At 40.4% G+C, this 23,310-nt stretch overlaps 1 protein-coding gene across 1 annotated transcript in view; it reads right to left on the reverse strand.

The window, feature by feature from the left end:
- Nucleotides 1-376: 376 nt before the first annotated feature.
- LOC310894658 (ubiquitin-conjugating enzyme E2 E1-like) overlaps nt 377-23,310 on the reverse strand; it is a 44,506-nt gene continuing 21,572 nt past the window's right edge. The window contains 3 exon segments of the mRNA XM_083825074.1: nt 377-1,289; nt 2,212-2,359; nt 8,401-8,533. Of these exon segments, the coding sequence (XP_083681200.1) occupies nt 1,192-1,289; nt 2,212-2,359; nt 8,401-8,533 (379 nt within the window). The 3' untranslated portion in view covers nt 377-1,191.

Genomic DNA, 23,310 nt, shown 5'->3' on the forward strand with positions numbered 1-23,310 from the left:
CTTACCTCCTGCTCATTTCCCTTCCAAATCTCTTACACTCTTGCAGCTGTACTTTCAAATAACACACCGCTCCTGAAAAGCCAGTGCTGTGAAAACTGGAGCTAAAAAGTGACTAGCATGGACTCTGCAGCAGGTCACCTCTTCGTGGGCCGTGCCAGCCTCGATAACACCTACACAGTCAGTAGATGAAAAAGTCCTATGTTGTCATTCATCATATACTTGTCCAGAAGCGTCTTCCCAAAACAGATGCAGGCAGTGCACTCACCTGCTCAGCTCCCTTGTTTTTATCCAGACTGTAATCCTTGAAGCATACTGGGAGACACTGTTCTGGCAAAGTGATAAACCAAGGTACTGAGCAGAAGTCTCTTCTTCTTCCTTTTTTTTTTTTTAAACATCTTTTTATTAGCACAGTAACAAATGCAGACTTCAGTAGCCCACAACATACAACCAATCCACTGAGTGACTCCTATTCCACGCCTTACAGTTAAACAGCTTAAGGTATTTCACTACAGGTTGCCGTAAGTCCTGATTAAAACCTTTATTCTTTTCACAAAGATAGATTGGCTTATAAAATAATACATTAACTACTTCTCATTTCATATATGAGGCTATATATCCACCTCTCCGTATCACAGATCATGAGATGACAGTCTTTAAAAAGGATTTGTTAAATACCAATGTGCCCTCCATAGGGGAAAACAATCCTGACATCTTTTTACAAAAACAAAAGAAAACAAACAAAACCCCAACCCAACCCAGAACAAAATAAATCCCCCAAACCAAAAAACAAAACAAAAAGCAAAAAACAGTGTGTAGAGTCTTGAAAGGACTTTTACATAAATGCCAACATATGTACCTGTACAAAATTAAGCTGTTTTAATCTTTTGCATATTGCAAGCAAACTGAAAACCAAAGATGCCTAAGAAGTTTACATTCTTCTCGGTACTATATGTGAGCTAATATTGCTGAACTAATTACAGTCTTAAAATACACTATTCCCAATTCTAGCTGTCTACTGTAGCAAGATACCTTAAGTTACAACAACAAAATCTTAGGAAATAAAAGACTGAATAAAATCTGTTATAGAAATACCCTACTCTTTACCAGCACCCTCCCTCCCCCCACCCCTTCAAAATCATAAGCAGCTCTTTCCATCACAGACAAATAATGTAAGTTTGACAAAAATCCGATCTATGTAGCGTATCTTTTGGTCCATTGTCTGGCCATTCTGTCATGCTCTGCTCTGTTAGTCATATACTGGGTGGCAATACTTCCAACCAGGGGGTCAGCTGAAAAGAAAAAAAAAAAACACAGTTATTTCAGGCAAGTAAAGTATGAATTTAATACACGGGAATCGCTCAAGTAAGGTACATTACAATAATCTAAATACACTGAATTGATGGTCTGTGTCTTCATCAATTTATGTTTATTGATGGTGACATATCAATCTATTACTTAGTAAAGTAGGAAATGCCAATTAAAGTTTTAAGAGTCTAAAAGGCAACAATCCAATAGTCATTTTGCATTACTGAAATCTTTCACTGATCTATATGTTTCAGGTTTATTTTACCTTTTCTGAAAGTGCCTGGGAGATAGTCATTGTTAAATGTGCTTGTATCAATACAAATCTGGCTTCTAGGAAAGATCAGATCACAGGGAGAGGTTTTATTTTTTCCAAGGAGATTATTTTTATTATACATAACATAGCATGAACTCTGGTGCTTTACTCATCTTTTAAAGACATAAATAGAAATATAACCCCTAAAACTGACTTTGTAAGACATGGCATATTTCTTTTAACTGGTGTAGATACTGGGTGGGGTTAGAGAAGCAGAGGACTACCTTTGGCATTGCTGGTCGTTGGTTTTAAATAGACGTTAGAAAGTAAAAGGCTAACCTACTGGTTTTCAGAACTGTTTGTGACTTTTATAGCTGTTACCGAATTACTGCAGTTCTACAGAGCAGCAAAGCATCTTTAAGCCTTACCCAAAACCAGAGCTGGTTTAGCAGGGGAAGGAGTTGTCGCCTACAGAAGGAGAGCCGCAGCTTTCCTTGCGGCTCAGCCTGAGACACGGGTGGGGTGCACCACCTCCAGCCCCTCTCCTCACTACCCTGGCTGAAGCCAGAAGGACAAGACAAGGGATGAGTTATTTTGATGGTGGGTGGGCTGGAAGGCAGCAGGCGGCCTGTGCGGCAGCACGTGGGGCTTACCCGGGTTGCAGTCTGTGAGGAGGGAGCAGATGGAGAGGAGAACTTTAGAAATGGTTAATGCTGGACTCCAGTTGTCTTTCAAAATGTCCAGGCAGATGACGCCTTGGCTGTTAATGTTACAGTGGTAGATCCTCGTCCGGAACGTTACCTGCAAGAAACGGCTATTAGACGGAGTGCTAGCATGACCTGCTACCACGCGTGACGTGGCAATAAGCGACATCGGCTGTGATTCTGATTTGACAGCCAGCAAAAACTGAAGGGGAGAAGGAAAAGCAACCGAAAAACCCAACAACGGCGCCCGACCGCCGAGCACGGGCCTTGCCCCGCGGGCCGGGCCGGGTCCCCGTGCCGCCGGCGCCCTCTGGCGGCCCTCGGCGAGATCACAGCCGGGGTCGGGCCCGGCTGCACCGAGGGCCCAGGCCTAGCCCGACCCTCCCGGGGAGGGCATCGGCCCCGCTCTTCCCTTCCCTGTCCTTCTCTTCCCTTCCCGAGTGGCACCTGCTGCCACTGCTCCCGTCACAGCTTTCCCTGCCGAGTTCTGGATTTCAGTCTCCTTCCCTCTAAGTGACTTACCGGGGCCCTCAGGACAAATGAGGGCCGTCTCGGCATGTCTAAGCAAAGACTCAGGCATGATAACACACCTACAATGCCCATGCAAAACAATGACCACGATCCCTACCTTGTGTGCTTTTGGCCACTGGGAAACCCAGCTTTTATTTTCCTCTTTAGTTATTATTAGCTTTTATCTTTCTGCTCACAGCAGCGGAGGGCCCCGGTGCTTTAACACCGTACACCACCGTATTTCTCCCCGTGGGCTCCCAAACGCTTGTAAAAACCTTCAGTTACGGCAGGGTGCTGTGGAGCCGTGGCTCCTGTCACTTCTCAGAGCTCGCCGTTCAGACACGTCATTTGGGTTTTATTATTTTCAAATATGGGAGACGTGAATGAACCGGGCAACGTGCCACAGAAGTTACCGAAAGGGAAACAAAAGCACCGCACGGCATTTCAGGAGAACACAATGCGACCTGCAGAAAGGCCTCATTCTGACTCGCTTGATGAACACCGACAACAAATTTGGTGGCACTTGCATGAATTAGGATTATCTGCCTGAATAAAGGTTGTCGGGTTCATGCCCTAAATCCTCAGAATTTGTCAGCTATCCACACCCACAAATTTTACTGTCTGTTTATAGGTCACAAGGGTATTTGCGAAACACATTTGGTAAGTGTGTGGTACAACAAGAACACCACACTGGTACTTTCCCTGGAGATTAGACCGGCCCACACATAAAAGTTGCCAGTCAACCCTCTTTTTTTTTTTTTTGTTCCTACAGTCTTTCTGATGCAAAAATTTGGCTCGTGACCCTCCCTCTCCTAGGCTCTGGGAGCGGGCGTGGGCTGGGGTTGCACAGCTACAACACTCCAGTGCCCCTCATTTCGTCCTGAATCTGTGCGCTGTTTGCAGGCACGCTCCCGACGTACGGAGCGCTCCAGCTATTTTTGGTCTCAGACACGCAACTGCAGTTACTTGTCACACAGGAGACACCCACACTGCACACTTCAGGAGACTTTCTGCTTTGTTCCTTGCAAGTTGCTTGGATTTTAGATTAAAACAGGGAAGAAAGAAAGCAAAAAAAAAAAAAAAGGAACTATGCATACACACAACAACTCCCAAATCCCCATACTTTTGCACATTATGGGTGGGAATAGCAAAACATCTGTAAGAGAGCAGAGAGATGTTTGCCTCCCACACCTTCTGCAACAAGCTGCAGCTCCAAACCCAAGAAGCCCTGCTGCTGTCTATACAGGGAACCTCAGAGGTACAGCGGGTAAGATGCCAAAGCAATGTTTGTTTCTGAGATCACCTAATCCTTGTTGGAAAGACAGCAATGACTCCCTACAGTTGTGTGGAAGTCAATACACATCAGCTCAAACAGAGGGCAGACGTGACTCTGTGACACCTGCCCTTTACTTCAAGGCAAAACTGAAGTTTGTGGCATCTGCAGTTGCTGGCAACGGCTCTGCCTTTAGTTCCCATCTCTCAGCCCAGCCCACTGCTTGCTCGCTATTCCTCTGTTTGATCTGCAGCTTTGGTCCCCTTCCAAGAAGGCTTCAAAATGTAGGTGAGGTAATAATTTTAACAGATTAAACACTTCCAGAACGGGAAGCATGGAGTATTTCCAAGTTGATACAATAAGGACCAAATTAACAGGGAGGTCAAGCGTTCTAATTCGTAAAGGCAGAAAGTTGTTAATCCTGGTTCTGAGCACAAAAGCCAAATATTCAATATTGCAGAAAGCAATCTCTTTAGACAGTCTCTCAGTCCAGTTAACTAAAAGCCGATAAAAAAAAGCACAAATCATATTTGCCTCTAGGAATTAGACTTACTTTTAAAATTTATTTTATTAGTAGTTGGGAAGGAGGGGAAAGAGAGAAAGAAAGAAAACTCCCACATATTTGCAGAACAGCCTGATTCCTAAAGGAACCATAAGATACAATTCTTAAGGATTATACTCATGGCACCAAAATTGGTTTTCTCCAGATCTCTCCTCTGAGCTGTGCCTAACCAAAGCACTGTGGGAAAAATCGAAATTTGTTTTCACTTAAGCAGCAAGTCAGAACTGGGATGGTGTTAGACAGATGTAGTCCAGCTGTTTGCCATTTGCAATTTTTGCTGATGGTACAAAAGCCAGCCATGCAGGGAACCCAAATGAAGCCAGAAGAGGGGGAGGAATTGCAGGCCCGCTTAAAAATGAAACAATATAATGCTTAAAGTAAATGTTAATTACACCTTAAAGAGGAAAAAAGAAAAAAGAAAAAACCCACTACCACAAACAATAACAGAAAAACCTCATGTAACTAGCAGATTCAGATCAAAACTGGGAGAAACTGAGTTACTTAGAAGGTAATGTAATGTATTCAGGGTCAAGAGAGCAGCATGTGGAAGAGCACAAAAACACAGAGTAACGGAACAATCTTTTGGAAATGTCCCACCTGAGATTACATTAATGCAGTAACTACAGAATTAAGCTCGGTACTTGAAAAGACAAAGAAGCCAATCTCAACCTTACCCTTAAGTGATAGCAGAGGTTAATTTACACAAGCGGTAAAATGGGGGTGGGGGAAGGAAGTGGTTAGAGGTTATTAATACAAATGATCAAAGCGCACACCAGGTCAACACAGGCTACTGTTTTCAACTCAATAAATAAAATCTAACCAAACTATAATGCAACTCCTGGGAAAACATGCATTATAATAGTACACAAGAATAGCAGTCAGCTTGAGGACTAGATACTGAACTCTTAAATTCTAATTATTTTTGTTCATTGGATTCTCCTGAAGTCAGGCCCACCCAGCATGTGCCCAAATCAATTGCTATCTGAAACATAAAGGCAAAACCAGAATACCACATAAGATGCAAAAACATAAAAGCAGAGAAGAGATTAACGCTAACATCTTCAAAGTGTTGTATGGAATGCTTAATAAATGTAAACGAACTCCATTATACATTGTTAGGACAAGGGAGAGAATGTTCATCCCTGTCTCAGGATTTCTCCCACTGAAGTTCCTTCTGCTATGCAATGCATTTCCAAGTCAAATTTTAAGACCTTTAATTTCTCCAGCCTCAAGTACAGTAGTGCAGTTCTCTCTATCCTTCCCAGAATATGTCTGTATCACTTCTGGCACGGGCCCTCTGGCTTTCCTGTGGCAACATCCTCCCCCAGAAGTTTGCTCCAACAGATTCTCTAGCATACTGAATCAAACCCTCAGTTGGAGCTGCAGTCAGTCCTTGAAGGCTGCACCTGTATATCCTTCAACACACATCTCTAGGATGCTTGTCAAGCACGTGACGTTTGTCAATACTGGCTATGCCTCAACACCTTCTCTTACTCCAATTCCTATGGGATTGACAGCCTGCCAGGATGACCAGTTTCCTCTTACTTTATTTAAAAAGGTAAATCCTTTGCTGAGACTTGAATTTCAAATTATGAAATGCATTTTGTTATGGGCTGCCCACAGAAGGGACTTGTAAGAATTAGAGAGCACTCAATGAGGCAGTAGAGGTTTTCTTCCACCTCTCTTTCAAGGCTTACCGGGGAAGGAAGACTCAAAGTGAACTAGTCCTTTCACTCTAGACAGCTTAGTCTTTTCGAAGGTCAAGGCTTTTGAAATAGCCTTTGACAATTCTACTACTCTACTAGTGTTCTGTCATCAAAATGATATACCACGTTTCGTTTCAACTATTTCTTCACCTCTTGTCCTAAAAGACAAAAATATAGGAAGCCTGTGGTAATCACCTTAGTCCCACCACTTCCAAATGACCCACAAGCAGTATTTATCAATTACAGCAATCAGCTGGGCAATGTGAAATCAACAAATTAGTAGGAAGGAAGCAGGAGCAATACGATGATTATATTTTCCACATTATCATTAACACCCATGCTAGTGTTAAATAACACAGGAGATGCCGTAAGAATCCATGTTTCTCAGTAAAGAAAAGATTTTTCCTTTAAACTTGAAATACTCAAGTAGCACGAGTACATTCTTAGACTACTGCTATGCTTTCTGCTACATCACATCTCAAAGCGATGTGTATTTTATTTGCATACATGTATGTGGTTTGTAAACCAGTTTGGACCCTGATAGATGAAAGACTCTATTTAAATGCAACTCTGCTACAATATAATGAATCTCCATTAAACTAGTCTTTTAAGGCCTCAGTAAGCAATGCCTGTTCTTGTTATTGTTTTTTGTTTTGTTTTGATCCTACCCTTTTTTCAACTGGGTGGGTGTTTAGATCCAAAAATAAAGGCAAAGAGATCCCTGTCAGAGGCCCAGAACAGAAAGTAGGGCTGAGCTGGGATGACAAAACTGTAACTTTGGTTTTGTGTCAGGGAACTTCACACTTAGGGCTGTCTCAATACCATTGGTAGTTACCGTAAGGTCTCTTAAAGCATCAGGCTTCTGACTTGTAGTGCAGGAAGCAAAGACATTGCGAAGCGTACATGGGGAGGTAAAAGCTCCCTCTTCAAATGCTTACTGGGCTCATTACATGAGATACTGCACATAGTTGGCTGGACTAAATTATCTAATGCAAACTAATTAAAACTAAAATAGTAAAAAACTATTCTGAACTGAGTTCAACTTTAACACAAGACACAAGAGAAGTACCTGTGCTGTCAGAGAGTCCAAAGAATGATGGACAGGCATCCAGAAGAAAAATTACTAGTGATGTCCCAAGGTAGACCATGCTGTTTGTGAATCAGAGCCTTAACTTAGGGGTGGGATTTAAGGTCCTGTTGATACTACTAGAAACCCTGTAGTTATGCCATCAAGAACAGACAAACATTTTGTTCCCCTCATTTGGGAAGCTTGTATTAATTTGGCTGCTATGACCAAGCAGCACGGTCTCCACTGAGATGGACTGATGGCCTGAAGTATGGCCGCAAGTCCTTTCTACTGCACAATAGACTGAAGTCTTTGAAGATGGGGCAGTCATTGGTGTTTACCTTATCGCTGCAACTACTTTTAAGTAGAAAGTTAAACATGCACATAAATGCTTTCAGATACGAGGCAAACATGAAGTGTATACACAACTACCTCATGTAATCCAACACTCTTCCTCTGGCCAAGCATGTGAACCACAAGATAACATTCACTTGCACTGGTATTTGCCTTGAAGCATTAGAACACAACAATGCTGGCACCTAAGAGCTTCACAAATATAACACACCTACAGAAAAAGTTTGTTACTGTACAAGTAAGTGAGCAACACAAGTACCCAACAAAACGGAAAAAGTCAAATACTACTTCAGTGGCCAAAACACACAAACCCATAATGCCTACGGTAACTGAGTGCTTTGAGAAACAAGTACTTGTATTCTTTTCCCTCTCCCCAAGTTTATTTACTTTTCAGTTCCCCAGACCTGTCCTGATGCTGATGCTAATTGCTTAGGATCCCTTATAAACAGAAACAGGGAAAAAGAAAACAAGGTCTAAAGTAGTGATCAAGTGGATTGGAAAAGCCATTAACATTAGCTAACAGAAACCAGTGTAATATCTGAAGTGAGCTTAAGTTCGGTCTTAAAGAAGACTGGCTTTCAAATGGGCTGCATTCCATTAACACTGCCTGTTACTGGACAGTTTGTTGAGCGTTCATAACATAAGATGTCAATTACAGGTCTCTTACCTTTGGAGGCTTGAAAGGATATTCTGGTGTAAAGGTGATATCAAGGAAGAAAACCCCTCCCTCGTAGACGGAGCCTGGAGGTCCTAGAATGGTTGATCTCCATTCATAGATGTTATCACCTTTGGGGCCAGCGCTAAGAAATAAAACAAAAAACCAAAACAAAACCACAAACGTTTTAAGAATATTACCACAGTTAAAATAAATATGACCTCTTGCACTCACAAAGTATGATATGGAAAATGTTTTCAATGCCACACTTCATACACCACCTGGAGTAAAGATAGAGATTAAAAGTAGATTGAATGCTTCCAGAACCTCAGAAATCTTATCTGGTCTATCAGTGTTTCAGACTTCTTAGCAAAGCTCAGAAATTAGAGGTGGGGTTTTTCAGCTTCACTCACTTGACATTTATAAACCAGCACTGCCCAGAACTCCCCCTAAAGAAGCTACACAGTCTCAAAGCAACAGAAAACCTAAGTTTCAAAGAACAAATTCCCACTGTATTTCAGAAATGACTGCTCCAGCTCAGCCTTGATATAACTGCACCACATCAAAGACCATACTAAATAAATCAAGGACTTACGTTGATTCTATTAAACATGTGTGTTCTTCAAGATTAAAATATCTTCCTGTATTATTCCTAAACCATGGCTCATTGTATAATTATTGAAGCCAAATATATGATGATACTCTTACATGTCAGAATTTTCTACACTTGCATCATTTTGCTACACTGACTTCTAAAATGAAACCACATGAACTCGCCCCATCAACATTGCATTACATCCCCCTTTTGTGAGGGGGAATTAAAATCACTACATCAAATTAAAACACTGCTTTCTCAAATCAGTTTTGTCTAATTCTAGATTCTCCCTAACCTATCAGCAACTCACAAAGAGCAGTACAAAAGGTGCTGCAGAACACAAACGCCTGCTTGCTGAAAAATTAGTTTTACTGAAATCCTCAGACACCTGTATTCTGTAGTGTGCCATATGTCACTGAGTATTTCTAAGTACAGCTCAACCTATAAAGCCATCAATGGTTTAGGACTCCATTGCTACCTCTTTCTTTCTGTGCTGCTGTGGTAGTATTTTATGTTAGATGCTAGAGCTGAAAACTCCCTTTGCATAAAGGGAGGTGCTGACACAGCTTTTTCTGTCGCAGATGCACTATGACTTCAGAAATCTCTCCTCTCCTTTTTCTGTAAGGGCACGGATTTTACATCCCTAGTACAACAAAATCAGCCTTGCTTTTCTCTCCATGTTCTTTTAACAAGGCTAATAAAAGGCAGAATGATTAAAAAAAAGAAAAAAGCTCTTTTCATATTATAACAATCATGGAGCAACACTGCTTAAGAGGGAAGGCAATCCAATAAACTGAATATATACAGGATGATATGCATTTGATTAATGTGAAAGGAACCAGAGTAATTGCTAGGTGCTAGTAACAGTGGTACAAATAGACATATGATTACAAAAACAAATTTTCAACATAACAACAGGGATCAGAGATATGCTTTTTTTCTTGCTTTTTGCAGTACTGGTGAACATGTTCTTGTCAGATCAGGGGAGAGAAAGGAAGTTAGTTCTATTATCAAACCTCTCTAAAATTTTATTTCCAGATTAAACAGATAATAATTCACAGCACTTTGATGCCAATTGGTTCAACAATAATGAAACTACGACTAAAAGCGTGCTTCCAGTAGAGGGAAAGCACGTAAGAATGCAATAAAGGTAGACAGGATCTCTGCAAAGTGATGTGCCATCCAATGGGGAAAGATTTCTCTCACTGGAGCACAAAACCTCGCGCAGCTCAAGACCCGTACTAAATTAAAGTAAAAGCCATTCCATCCTGAACGCTCCTGGCATCCTGCTCCACCTTAATGACTTGTCCCCGTCCTGCGCAGGTCTATATATTTGGGCACTCAGTGCTCTCCAGCTACCACTTGTGCAATAGGCTGGAATAGCACCACGTTTCGACAGGAAGCTCTGCCTCTTGGAAGACACCAGCTTAACTGTGAAAACTTACTGAAAAGGACTCCCTTGGGCACCCTTAGCCTCCACTCTGAGGATTCACCTCTTTATGCATGTATTAGCAACCTGCTGACATGCAGTCATTGCTCCAAGTTGCACCAGCGATCATCCTCCCCTCCCTCCCTAAAGATGGAGCTACTGAACCGAGCAGGTACTTGAGCTTTGTTAGCACCAATTTGCTGTTGGAATTTATATCACAAAAGCTGCCAACTGGGAGCACTTCAGCATTCAAGAAATGTGATGTGTGATTAGCACTGAATACAGCCCTCTGAACCAATAAGAAATATTTCAACAGTTTTGTGTTTTATTCCCAGCTTCAACCCAAAGGACTGTCAATAAAAGGAATCCCACAGATGTAAAATATATATATATATATATTATTATTTATAATAGTCTTAGAAATCTCTTCTATCCTATTAGGTTTCCAATTAGAGCTATCACTGCATGCAAGTAATATACTGCTAGACCTCCCTATTAAAAGAGTGCAACATCTTTGTAAGACATCAGTAGGCTTTAACAGTGATGTACTAAGCTTACCTTTTAGCTTTTCATAATTCAATTAACACAGTGAAATAGCTGTAGATGTCCAATTTTTCCTTTAACATTGATTTCTTATAAAGGAAAGACTGAAAGAGGGAGATGCAAGTCAGCTTCCGAGTGCGCTACTGCTTGCGTTTAAATTGGGATTAGGTAATATCAAGCAGCTCAAGACGACCTAGTCTTAATAGAAATGTGACGATACTGGACTATAGCCTAAGTGCAGTGACATTAACTTTTTGTGGAGATATAAAAACTGTCAAAGGTTAAAGATTACATTCTTTGTTTAAAATCCTTGCAATTATCTGCTTCAAAAAGAAATCCACTGATGCAGAGATAGAGCGCTCGCAGGCACAGCTGCCACGTTCCCTGATGTGTGTTACCGCTGCTCAAATTAAGTGTCTAGATCTGCTAATGCAACGTTTTGAAGCTGTCCAATGCATGACCACTGGGAAGACAATTTTAACCAATTAAATAGAAATTACTTCCACTGCAAGACGAGTATGCAAGCAACAACTCTGTGTTAAACTCAACAGCCCACCACCTCTTCACTTTCAAAGAAATAAATGAAAGGAAGTCTAGTAATGCGGACCAAATAATGGCATGCAAAAGAAAACTTGAAAAAAAGATAATGCCACCAACCCATCATTATAGTATCTTGTGGCATATGTTACAGAGTGCAAGTGGACATCTCTCGTCCCCGGAAAAACAGTGATACACTCGGCGAAGTGGCACTGCATTCACCGTTCCTGATCATTCCCAAGTTGCTGCGAGCTTGTCCTCTGGCAATGTTACAACACTAATGCCCATAGGAAACCGGCCAGTGCAAAGGTAGTGTTTGGTCAAGGACTAACTTTCCAAGTCTAGAAGCAGCAGTCTAACTAAACACTGCCTATAAACGCAAGGCAGAGAGAAACTCTAGGCACACATGAGACCAAATCCAAAGTCCTGCCTGGGCAAAGTCCCAACAAACCTCGTGTCACTTTGGAAAAACCTCATCGTGCTCTGCCTCCCTTTGCTGGTAGGTGCCATGCCCTTTCTCAATGTAAAAACCAAGCAGGTAAATTAGAAATGCCCGCAGCAGAGGCTAGGAAGCAGAAGATAGCTAAGAAGGCTGTATACTTGGATGCCTTGTGCTAGAGAGGGAGAACAGCAATTGTAAATGGAGGGCTCTGCCTCAGAGATCGTTTCCAAGAAGACACACGTCTACTTTTCATGTTCTGAAAAGGCTGAAGTGACAGATAGGGTAGTCTGCAAGAACAACCAGCCTCTGTTTTTTTTTGTGTTAAGTAGGCCTTATAAAAACTCCACCTCTAGCCCTCATTACAGGGTATTTTGTGCACACAAACTCTTCCCTCTGCTCAGGCATCCCTGGGCAACCACCCCAAGTATGCCTATGGCACGGAGGGAAAGCAGGATTTTCTGGTGCTCACCACATATTGCTAATGTACGAAAATCTCCGGGAACACACCGCTGACATTCTCCTGGAAAGTCCCAGGAAGAAGTGACTCAGAAAGAGCCTGCTGTTTACATCAATTTTTGGAAACTACCTAGTCCTTTCTAGGAGCTGACCAAACGATAACATAACCTTTTCCTCTAGCAAAAATGCACTCCAGTGAGTACTCCAGTTCCTCTTCTTTGAAACACAGCACGCAATAGCAGATCACTGCAGTGAAAGATGAATCAAAATCAGGCAATGCTACAGACACTAGGCTAATACCCCAATATATCAAAGAAGGGTATATTCCTTTTCTAAGGAAACTAATTTAACCAAGTAGTTTTAAATGCCAGAGATGGCCTTTCATCAGGATGATGAGAAGTACAATTTCATGGTATGCTGAAGTAAATAACAGCTAATGAAAAACTACAGGTTTCAGTTAAAACCACAAGCAACAAACCCATGAACTCATGCTCCAGCTACTCTGTATCCCTAGATTCTATTTTTGAGGTTATTTTGCCCTGAACAGGAAGAGTCTGATGCAAGTAGCTAAGCTGTTCTGAAGTTGCACACTTGTGGAAAATAAATATAATTTCCAAAAACCCTGTCAGCATGACCTTTTCCAATGGACTTAGCTCAAATGAGAAAACAAAAAATATGCTAACAGCACATAGGGCTTCCAACATGGCAGAGAACGTAGTGATCCCCAACATAAAGCTGCTCCAGTACTAACCAAAAGCAACATTTTATTTGGTTTTGGCTGTTTTATTTGGTAGCTAAGCAGCAGTGAATGATTGAACGTGGAAGTGCATCTCAATGGTCACATGTTCATCACCTTACTGGACAGCTTTAGGAAATATTTAGTTGACTGTTGGAAGGTCTTTTTCTTTTTTCCCTTCTTCTTGAATATGCAAGCCCAAAACGTGTTAGAAATCTTGTCTGGGTAGCTTATGGGAGGAAGCACGACATTCTTACACAAAGTTCTGGTGCTCCTTGATTTTCCCTCCTAATCCAGCACATTCCTACCCTCACTGGAAAATTGCCCTTCCTGGAAGTCCACCACAAGGGTCCATGCTGGGATTGCAAATCTACATTGTTAGGCAGAAACCAGAGCAGGGATTGCAGAAGCCTTGGATCTGCAGGGGAGGCAGACACAGGGTCCCAGAAGGAAGCAGGGCAGCTAGTCTCGTGTAGCCAATGCAAAACATACACTTACAAAATCCCTCATTCAAAGAAATTTTGCTCTATGGATGCTTAACCAATCTGTGTTGAAATTGGGAATGCCAAAGAACAACGTTAAAAACAAACAAGTAAACAGCTAATCCTTCAGCCAAAACAGTACTACAAAAACTTTGCATTAATGCAGACACGTAACTTTGGTAATAAATTGTCACTTCTTACACGTGCTTTATCTACTAAAATGTATTATCATTATTATTTTTATTACTATAGCATGGAGACACTCCATTCACAGAAAGGACCCCACTATTCTAAGCATGCTACAATGCAAAATCCAAAGACACTTGTATGCAACTTACGGAGGTTTTTCATTATAAAGTCAACATTAAAACATCACAAAGTTATTAGGAAGAAATCTGACTAAAGAAGACAGAAGTAGTTAAAAGGGTACCCTGGGCCATCCATTTAATTGCCTTTTTTTGGCAATAATTGCCATATTTCAAACTGAGATACAATTCTTCTACCTCCATTTTTAGTCAAAGAAATGAAACAAAAGGGAGAGGAAAAAATATCACAACAAAACTCCTCCTGGGCAACCATGGATAATGAATGGTAACATACCAAATTACCACGTGACTGCGTGAATCACAGTGATATTTTTGCCCACTGTTATTGCACACAGCCAAGCTGCTCCTCTCTATTAAGATCAGCAGAAAATGATGGATTGACCATAGGTGAGACGCCTACGAGCTCAATGAGAGACATGGAGAAAAAGGAGTTAGGGGGAAAAAAGTTGTGGCTGGTTGCAATTAAAACACAAGAAGGCAGTGAATGAAGGAAAGGAGAGGTAAATGAGCAAAGGTGGAGCATTCTACAGCAACACCGATCCAACCTATAAAACTGTGATAACAAAACTTAATTCTCCTTCTAAGGCATGTTCAAGGGCATGTTTTTCAAGTACCAAGCAGTAAATAATATTATTTTTGTTGTATTTCATTGAAGTTACTGTATTCCCTGTCTTGAATTTAAAATGGCAGTCACAATATTATTGCACAAAAGTAAGTGCCTTACAAATCCCAGCACATTTCCAACAGAAAAGAGCACGCACAACGTTTCTGTTTTAGCATCTGGGAAAGCTTTTCCCTTAAGTATCAGGCTAATGTAAAGCTGGGGAGGGGGGTTGAAAAATTGCACATAATTTGCACAAAGCTTAAATTGGAGGATAAACTGTGCAGCGAATTACACTCTTATGAGGTTAAAAACGGAGCTAAATAACTAAATAGCTCCGATAACGGAGCTGAGAAGGTGTTAGGCAGGGATCTATGAGACTTCAAGGAAAACTGTTTCAAGGGGATTTCTTTGGATAAAAAAAAGAGTAGGTTTTCCTGTTTATATTAAACACAAAACAAAAACAAACTTGGCAACAAGATCACACAACAACCAAGACAGACTGATCCCTGCCAAGATCTCCCTCTTTTCGATTACAGCAGGAAGAGAAATGCCCAGGAATACTTGCAGCCTTAGGACCTTCAACTGAAATGTTTCAGTCTCTGCAAAATATTACTGCTAAAAAGTTACTAAACTACTTCATGAAAATAACTGAATAATTGAATAATTTTTCTGCAAAGTTTGATTTTTAAACCAGGCTTCAAAGATTTAAAATAAAATCGCAGTTAACAGGGAGGTCAGGAGGAGACTTACGATATTCTCAGGAGTGTGCTGCAGCTCTATTTAGTTTAACAATAATCACTTCAATTTAGAAGCAAGTCCTCATAAAAATGTTCAAGCGAAATTAATCCATTTAGCATTGGTTCCAAAACTGAAAATAAATCCAGCCTGCTCAATTCTCAAGAGCTTCCTTTTTCCTTCGCACTGGCCTCTTCCTAGCTTCTCTGTCTCAAAGCACTGGAAGTTTGTCCCACTACACACGGGAACATTTTCAGAGTGTCCAACATGACTACAGAGAGGCTGACTGCTTTTGTAAGTCTGCAGCATTACTGTGTACAGTATGCAAATAGGGAAAATACCAAACTGCTAAAAGTCAATGAGATAATTTTCACTGAATGCAAAGCTGTTTTCTTCTCATAGGTATACACCGGCACCTTGACCAAGAACAGAAAAACAAAACTAAAATGTACTGGCTTGTATTTGACCTTGTATCTCCCATTAGATAAAGCCCTGCACAAGAAAAAATAAAACAAATTGGGAAAGAGTAGAAGAGAATCTGACTCGCCTAACAATTAGCAATAGCTTATTTAAAATGACAAGAAGATGTGATGGTAGAAACTGTGCTCTGCCAACTTAACCTTGTGTTATTTTTACAACAGTTTCCTTCCTGCCATTTGTCAACTAGTCTATTAGCTGCCAACATGGGGACAGAAATTCCTCCATATCATCAGACCTCATTTCCAAATTTAGTGTTTATGGAACAGATGCGTAATTTACAATTGGGAAGCAAAAGTAGGCAGTTTCAGAAATGCAGCATTTTTGCAAGTACACCATCTACTTGGGGCCTCCTCACATTCCAACAAGTTTTTGGTAGTTGATATAGAAATATAACTAGCAAACCTATTTGGTAAAGCAAACATACTCTTAAAGTGGTTGCCCAGCATCAAACTGACAGTTCTGTATTTAAAGACAATAAAAGAGAATCATTATTATTAATAAATACCAAGGTTCTTGTGTCACTAAACTCAAATCTGGTGTACCCCTCAAGCGACGAAACAAAAGCTCTGCTTCCTCCTGGTACTTATTGGGATTTAGCAGGTTCTTACAGAAATGGAGAAGAAACCACTCTTTCTGAAAACAAGAACAGTTCAAGCGTGCGTGCACGTCCCCATCACCTCCCTCCAGAAGCAGCCTGAACTGTGCCAGGTTAAGATGATCACAGGACTCTCCCCTAAATGTCATGCTTTATCTGCTACAGAAGTGGAAACTCACCACAATCAACCTGCCGTGCCAGAATTGAGTTGGAACCTAAACCCGTGTCTCTGTCCTCCACATCCATCTCCTGACCTATCTGTATCAGTGTGGGAACAGATTAAATAAAACAAAAACCAAACAAACAAACACAAAACAGCACAGCATAAATATTTAGGCATCCTCTAGTACACCAATTGAAAAACTGCGAAGTTAATGACTTTGTTTGGACCAACACAATCTGGAGGCTTTGCTCTCTTAAGAAGTTAACTTGTCTTTTAAAGAAAAAAAAAGGATTCCACCTATTTCCTAGGTTTGCCTAGCCAGCATTGAGATAACATAGTAGACTGGTTACCGTGGAGTTTATCATCATCAGTTTGCACAACAGATTTCATTATAACTCGTAATTCTGTAGATCATGAAACACTTGCTAAATAGCTTAGATTGAGAGGGCAACGGCAGCTACAAACCAGCTTGGAAAAACTGGCCCCAGAAAGTTAAAGATGATGTGTAACGCTTGGCAAGAAGCCCCTGCTATGCTGAAAATTGAAAGCAGACAAGACTCTCTAACTTCCTCAAGCTAATAAGGACACGGTTCCTGTGGCTTCACCCAACTGTCTCCTCGAGCTAGCTTTCATATTTCCATGGAGAGGAAACGAGTTATTTGAAAGAGGCCAAACAATGCGTTGTCAGACTAGAGATACACTACCATCTCTCCTGTACCAGAATACAGCAATTCTGTTGAAACCTTCACTTAGAACAGAGAATGCAGTACTTTGAGATTGCTAGTTTATATGCAGTTTTTAATTATCAAGAGAACGTTGGCTAAGGAGGAAAAAAAAAAGTCTACCCATGTACCACATGCTCCAAAACTGATCTGTCTGTCCTACCCCTATGCCAAGCAACTTGCCCAAAAAACACGCTACAAATTAAAACAAATCTATCAACAGCAACACAATCTCTTCTCCATTAGATGAGGGGTAGGTAGAGTCAACGTTACTTAACTCGAGAACCAGGTCATCGCGTGAGCTTGGCTTCACATCAGTATATTGCTTCCAATCGGCATACCAATGCTGATACTGATAACATTATGGTGCTAACTGAAATATGTTTTGAAGGACGCATTTTAGTGATACATGAAACCCAGGAAGAAAAATCTCATCTGGATGTCTTGCCCTTCTCCTTTATCTACACAAAACTCCTTACATTCACTTCAGTTCGTGTCATTCACTGAACAAATAGAGATCACTGCATTTGGATTAGCCTACTTCACTGCAGGTGGCAACAGCGAAATTGAATCAACCACCCAATACAATAGAAAAAAATAAGAAAAATATTTGCTTACTCTTTCTCAAAGCCACAACAAAATACTATCAATTACACTGCACTACCCAAACCATTTATTTGATTTTTACAGCTGTAAACTACTAACAAAGTTGCTTAGCAGAAGTCATGACAGCTTTGCCTTCGAGTTTAAATTAACATGCACAGACTAGAAATTGAGAGATCCGAGACGTGAGTTTACTATTTTTTAAGTAAAACAGGTTTACCTACACTTTAATATAGCACAGCTGCCAGTCAATTACAGAGCAGCCACCAAAAATTGTTTATATGTCACTGCAGGTTGGTCTCGTTAACAGTTCCAAACACACACCAGGTCACAGCAGCTAATCAGCATTTATTGTAGCAGCAACATGTGTAAATATTATTTTGAAGCTGCCTTTGAGGGCGAAAGCCTGAAATAAAAGGTATATTTCAAGGGATTTAAAAACAAAACCAGGCTTTTGATTTTTTTTGGATAGGATTTTCACATGCATAAAGACAGCCTGAATAGGCATTTGTGATGGCCTTCCGAAGTTTTATTTATTTTGTTGTTTTCCAAGTATTAGGAATATTAAGCTTAATCTACATTGGGTGCCACATGAGGACAAAACAGTGCTTTTAAATAGTGAATACAGTGTTGGGGCCAACTTTCAGGCCTTAACTTGCAGAGGCAGCTCAAGTCCTCCACCTCTTTCCCCAGAACCCTGCTTGGCGTTACGTTAAGTAACTTGCCTCCAGCACAAAAACGCCAGCCGTGACAAACTCTCACGTTGGGCTTTTGACCCTCACAAGGCCTTCACTTCATCACATTTTTGACTGGAACTGTCTCATGAATGTAAGGAAACACGGAAGGCAATGAAGTGCCAGGCAATAAGAGTTTCCACTTACTTACATTACACCACTTACACCTTCTGTAAAAGCACGCCACGTACACGCCCACCAAAGCCAGCACGGGTATCTGCAACTCCCCAGCTTCCACCAGACAGGAGCTCTGGCAGCACCCTCAGAAGCTGGAACAGCCCCTGGGACAGCAGGGCGATGTGCTGGCAGAGGCGCCCAGCAGGCAGGCAATAGGGACGGGACATGCCAGGCAGCACAAGAGGCTCCGGGGTTCTCCTCCTCGCCGCTGCTGGGCCCACACGACTCGGGATCCGGCAGCTGAGAGCTCACATTCGTAGTTTAAGCTTTAACCTTTCGCTGCCATGAAAAAAGGTCACGCTAACCTTACACTGAAAACGCTGGTGTTAAATAGTGCTTCAGGAGTATGTTCTGGTGAACTTCCTAAACAACCTAAAAAGTTCAGAGAAAGATATTAAGTGACATCGGTAAAAAAAAACACTTTTCTTTATTGGATAGTATTAACAATTTGTAGTAATTCTGATGTGGGATTGTTATGTGTCATACAGGTCCAAGAAGAAAAGCACCCCTCACATTCACGTAAAGCTGTTTAGAGACAGCAGTTCACGTTTTCTAACCTTTTAGCCTGACTGCTGTTACAAGTAACACCGTAAAGAAACGGTGAAAAGATCAGAAAAGAATTCTTTGTACTTGCTGAGAGTTGTGTATCAGTGTTGTTACGCTGTAACTATTTCCACACACACCAAAGGCAAGAGAAATGCAGAGGCATGCCTACAGAACTCAGAACTGACACAGAGGTAGATGTATCATTTGCACCTAATTGAGCACTATTTGTTTTGTAAAGAAAAACTGTGTACATTACTTACAATTAGGCAAAAGTATGACACAGGCATAGTATTATACAGTAGTATGGCAAAGCACCTGGAAGAACTGACAGCCTTAATACCCATGCTTGATGTAATTTTACATGCATATCAACAGAACAGAAATAAATCTATCATTTGCTACAAATCACATTTTTTTTGTTTTGTTTTTGTTGTTTGTTTGGCTTTTAGTATGAAGGTAAGGAAATGCAGAGCAAGAACAAAGGAAAATGATTTGTTTCCAGTTGCTACAGCTTCATTCACTTTGATTTTCTCACTAAAAGGCATTTTATTCCCTTTAGTGAAATAAAGATGTTCCAACTGCAATATGTTTATGATGTACATACATTTACAGTATTTACGTTACGCTACAAAATTCCTTAGCTAGTTTAGGTAATCCCATCCAAACTTTCAAGATAAATAAGGAAGAAACATCTCTTCATTTAAGTTTCTACGTCAAGATCTCAGTTCAGAAAATCTTAATAAAGTCTTCTTAATAAAGAAGCAAGAATGGACAAATTCCAAAGGCAGCTGACACTCCCATCATTAAAATAGATCTTTAATAAACTTTTATATTGGGCTTTTAATCAAATGTAGTTAAAAGTTACGATGAGACAACTCTTTCCAATTATGGCAGACTAGCTGAAAGTAGTTCTCTTCTGAGCTTGTCTCAGAAATGTGAGACAGATCACACACACACAATCATTAGTAAATGTTAAACACCCAAATGGCAGCATCATTAAGAGAATAGCAAGCTAACCAATACTAATATTAGTTTTTTTAATTCACTCTGTATAAATATATAAAACTAGGTGTCACACATGCTACTTGCAACCCATGAGTTAATTATACGACAAACATGAAAGCTGATCAGGCGAAGTCAACCTTAAGATTAAATACTGGAGTAAGGCACCAAAGTATGTATGCACTGGTTGTCAGCTTTAAAACTCATTTCTTTGATATGGATATTAATTTGACAAAACCAGCACAGGAAATTACTCTTAAAGGTGCTTTTGTCACACACACACGCACCCCTCACATATGTGTCACATTATATATATATATCAAAATATGTTTCATAGTGCAGAAACATTTTATAACATGATTTACAAAGAAACTGTTTGTAAACAGTTTTTCCTGGTAAGCTTCTAAACAATACTAAAATAAAGCTTGGTCCTCCCATTAGTATAATAAAAGCTGCATTACTGAAAAGGTTTTGATCACAAGTCAAATGCAAATTTTGTCACAGAATGTTATTTTTCTACTAGCTTACCAAAAGGAACATAGGAATCGCCAGGCTGGACGAGGACTGAAGCCCACCTGTTCCCACAGCCCGTCTCACTGGTTTCCAGTGTCAAATGGGGCAGAGATGAGCATCCGACGTCTCCCTCCAGCTCATCTGCTTTCCCTGCCTTAGCAGCACGCTCACTGGTAACGGGTCGAACCTCAAACACAAGCAGCTGTGGTTCTCTTCTGAAATATTATGAACAAGCTGGGTAATTGTGTCTGGTTCCAACCTCCATAGAAAATGACGAGTCTTTTTGAAGCTTGCTAAATTCCTGGCTTCAGCAGTGCAATGCAGCATGGAACCCATGTGTCTAATTCTGTTCTGATTTTTAAATTAGATTTATCTATCTTTTAACCTCATTCCATATGCCTTTGTTCTTGTATTAGAAGATAGAGGAAAGTGAGTTTCCTATCTATTTTCTCTAGAGAATAAAAATAAGGAAAATAAATATTTGCTCTACCTTCTGAAATAATCCCTGTACCTTCACATAACTCCTCCACCTCCCTCTCTAAAAGGCACCTATTTCTCCAGTATTCCTTTTGAGATACTCCTTGTCCCTCAAATTCTGTTTAATGCTGTCCAACATTACTTTGTACACATCTATATTAAGATTTTTTTCTCATTCACATGCCAGAAATACTTATTGCCCTTTTCTTTTTCCAAAATGGGAACACTTTCCACCGTAGGTGTACCCTTAACGAGCACTACGTCAGTAAAGAATAAGTTTCTTCCCTGCTTCCAAAGTAAGAAGCTTGCAGCAGAGCACATGTTGTTAAGTATCTATCCTTGTCTGCAAATACATTTGTATTGTCCCTTTCCAGAAGCCAGAGCTTTTATAGAAGTCTGGGCTAGATGAAGTCAATGGCAAAACTCCCATCAAATTCAGCAGAACAAATTCATATGCAGTGCAGGACAAAGGAATCAATTTTGGGAACGTGGAAAAGACAAGTGACTGCAAAGGGCAGATTGCTGCAGAGCACTCTGATCGCAGGTTTGCTTCATCACACTTAGCCCAGTTACGCATTATGCCATTCCTCTTCCTCACGTTTACTGTCAGCAAAGAACACTTTTGGAAGCATCTTTGCTGTTCCTGAATTCTGTAAAAAAGACATAATATTGTATTTCTTTTATGGAAGAAAAAACTCCAAGAGTTTTACCAACTGATGCTGAGCATTTTTGATACAAGCAACAAGCTTTGCTTCTGTCATTAATCCAACCATGGTTTTTAGGTAATTACAGAACAGCAGAATGTTACAAAGGAATGCATACAAGCTCTGCGAAAAGAGCTGAATGCCTCTACAGGAGACATTTTCAAGGTTCTTTCTACTTTAAAGCCAGGTGATTTATTCCAATTGCCTTTCCTAAACTCCCAAAGAGAATCTGAATATTTTGGCTAATGCCTAGGGATTTCTAGTTGTTGTTCCTACTGCTTTTCTGTACAACTACCTTTTCTTTTCTTTTCCTTGTGATATTACCAATGGTAAAGGAAAAAAAAAAAAAAAAAACAACCTTCTCTATATCAAGCAGATATTCCTCCTTCCTAGCCCCAATGTGTAGGAACTGTATGGTTTAAAGCCCTGCTGAGATTTGCAGGCATAAATGTCAACTACAATAGTCAAACCTTTTAACATATTTATCACTTCACTCCTGATATTTTTCCACTTTGTGGAATTAATACCATAATTTAAAGTGCCACTTATAAAAAGCCAAGACATGGTAAAAAGCCTGCTACCATCGTTGCTTCCTTTACAAAAATAGTGATTTCACTCATCACAGCATACTTAAGTTTAATCAACTTTGTGGCTCTTGCTCTGTGTAGGTATTAATCATTCATAAGTGTTTGGATTCTGCTCTTCGTTTTATAGGTCATTTCCGTAGGCATTCCCTTGCAACCTGATCAGACACAATGCAAAGTGGTCATTTCTCGGGTGAGCGGATATGGAAAGGGACGCGGAAAAGGGATACGGAAAGGGACAAAGAAAATATCTGAAGAGATGCAAGACAGGTGTGTACGTGTGTATGTGGAAGAAGGGAGGGAGAAAAATGCTTGCTTATGTACAAGCCCGGATCGGACAAAATGATTTCTGTGCAAGGTGCAGAATTCAAGTACATTTTAATCTGTAGGCAAGCAAGCATAATCCAAAGGAACTCAAGAAAAACATGCCTTTCCAATACATCTCAAGTCTAACTTGCCTGGCTTAATATTGCTCCAGAATCATCATAACTAATAAGAGTTACTTTGACTACTCATGACCGCCACATGCCTGCCCATTTCTTTTTTCAAATCCTGTTATGTTCTTTGCCTCAATAATTTCCTGTGATAGTAAGTTCCATAGTCTAATTAGAAGTATAAAATCCATACGATATCTTCCTTTTATTACTCTTGTATTTGCCACCTTTGATTTCAATAGAATATATCTCTTTGTTCTTATATTATGAGAAAAACAAAACAGATGTTTCCAATTTAGTTTC

Source organism: Anser anser, assembly GCF_964211835.1.
Source record: "Anser anser genome assembly, chromosome: 2".
Taxonomy (NCBI): Eukaryota; Metazoa; Chordata; class Aves; order Anseriformes; family Anatidae; genus Anser; species Anser anser.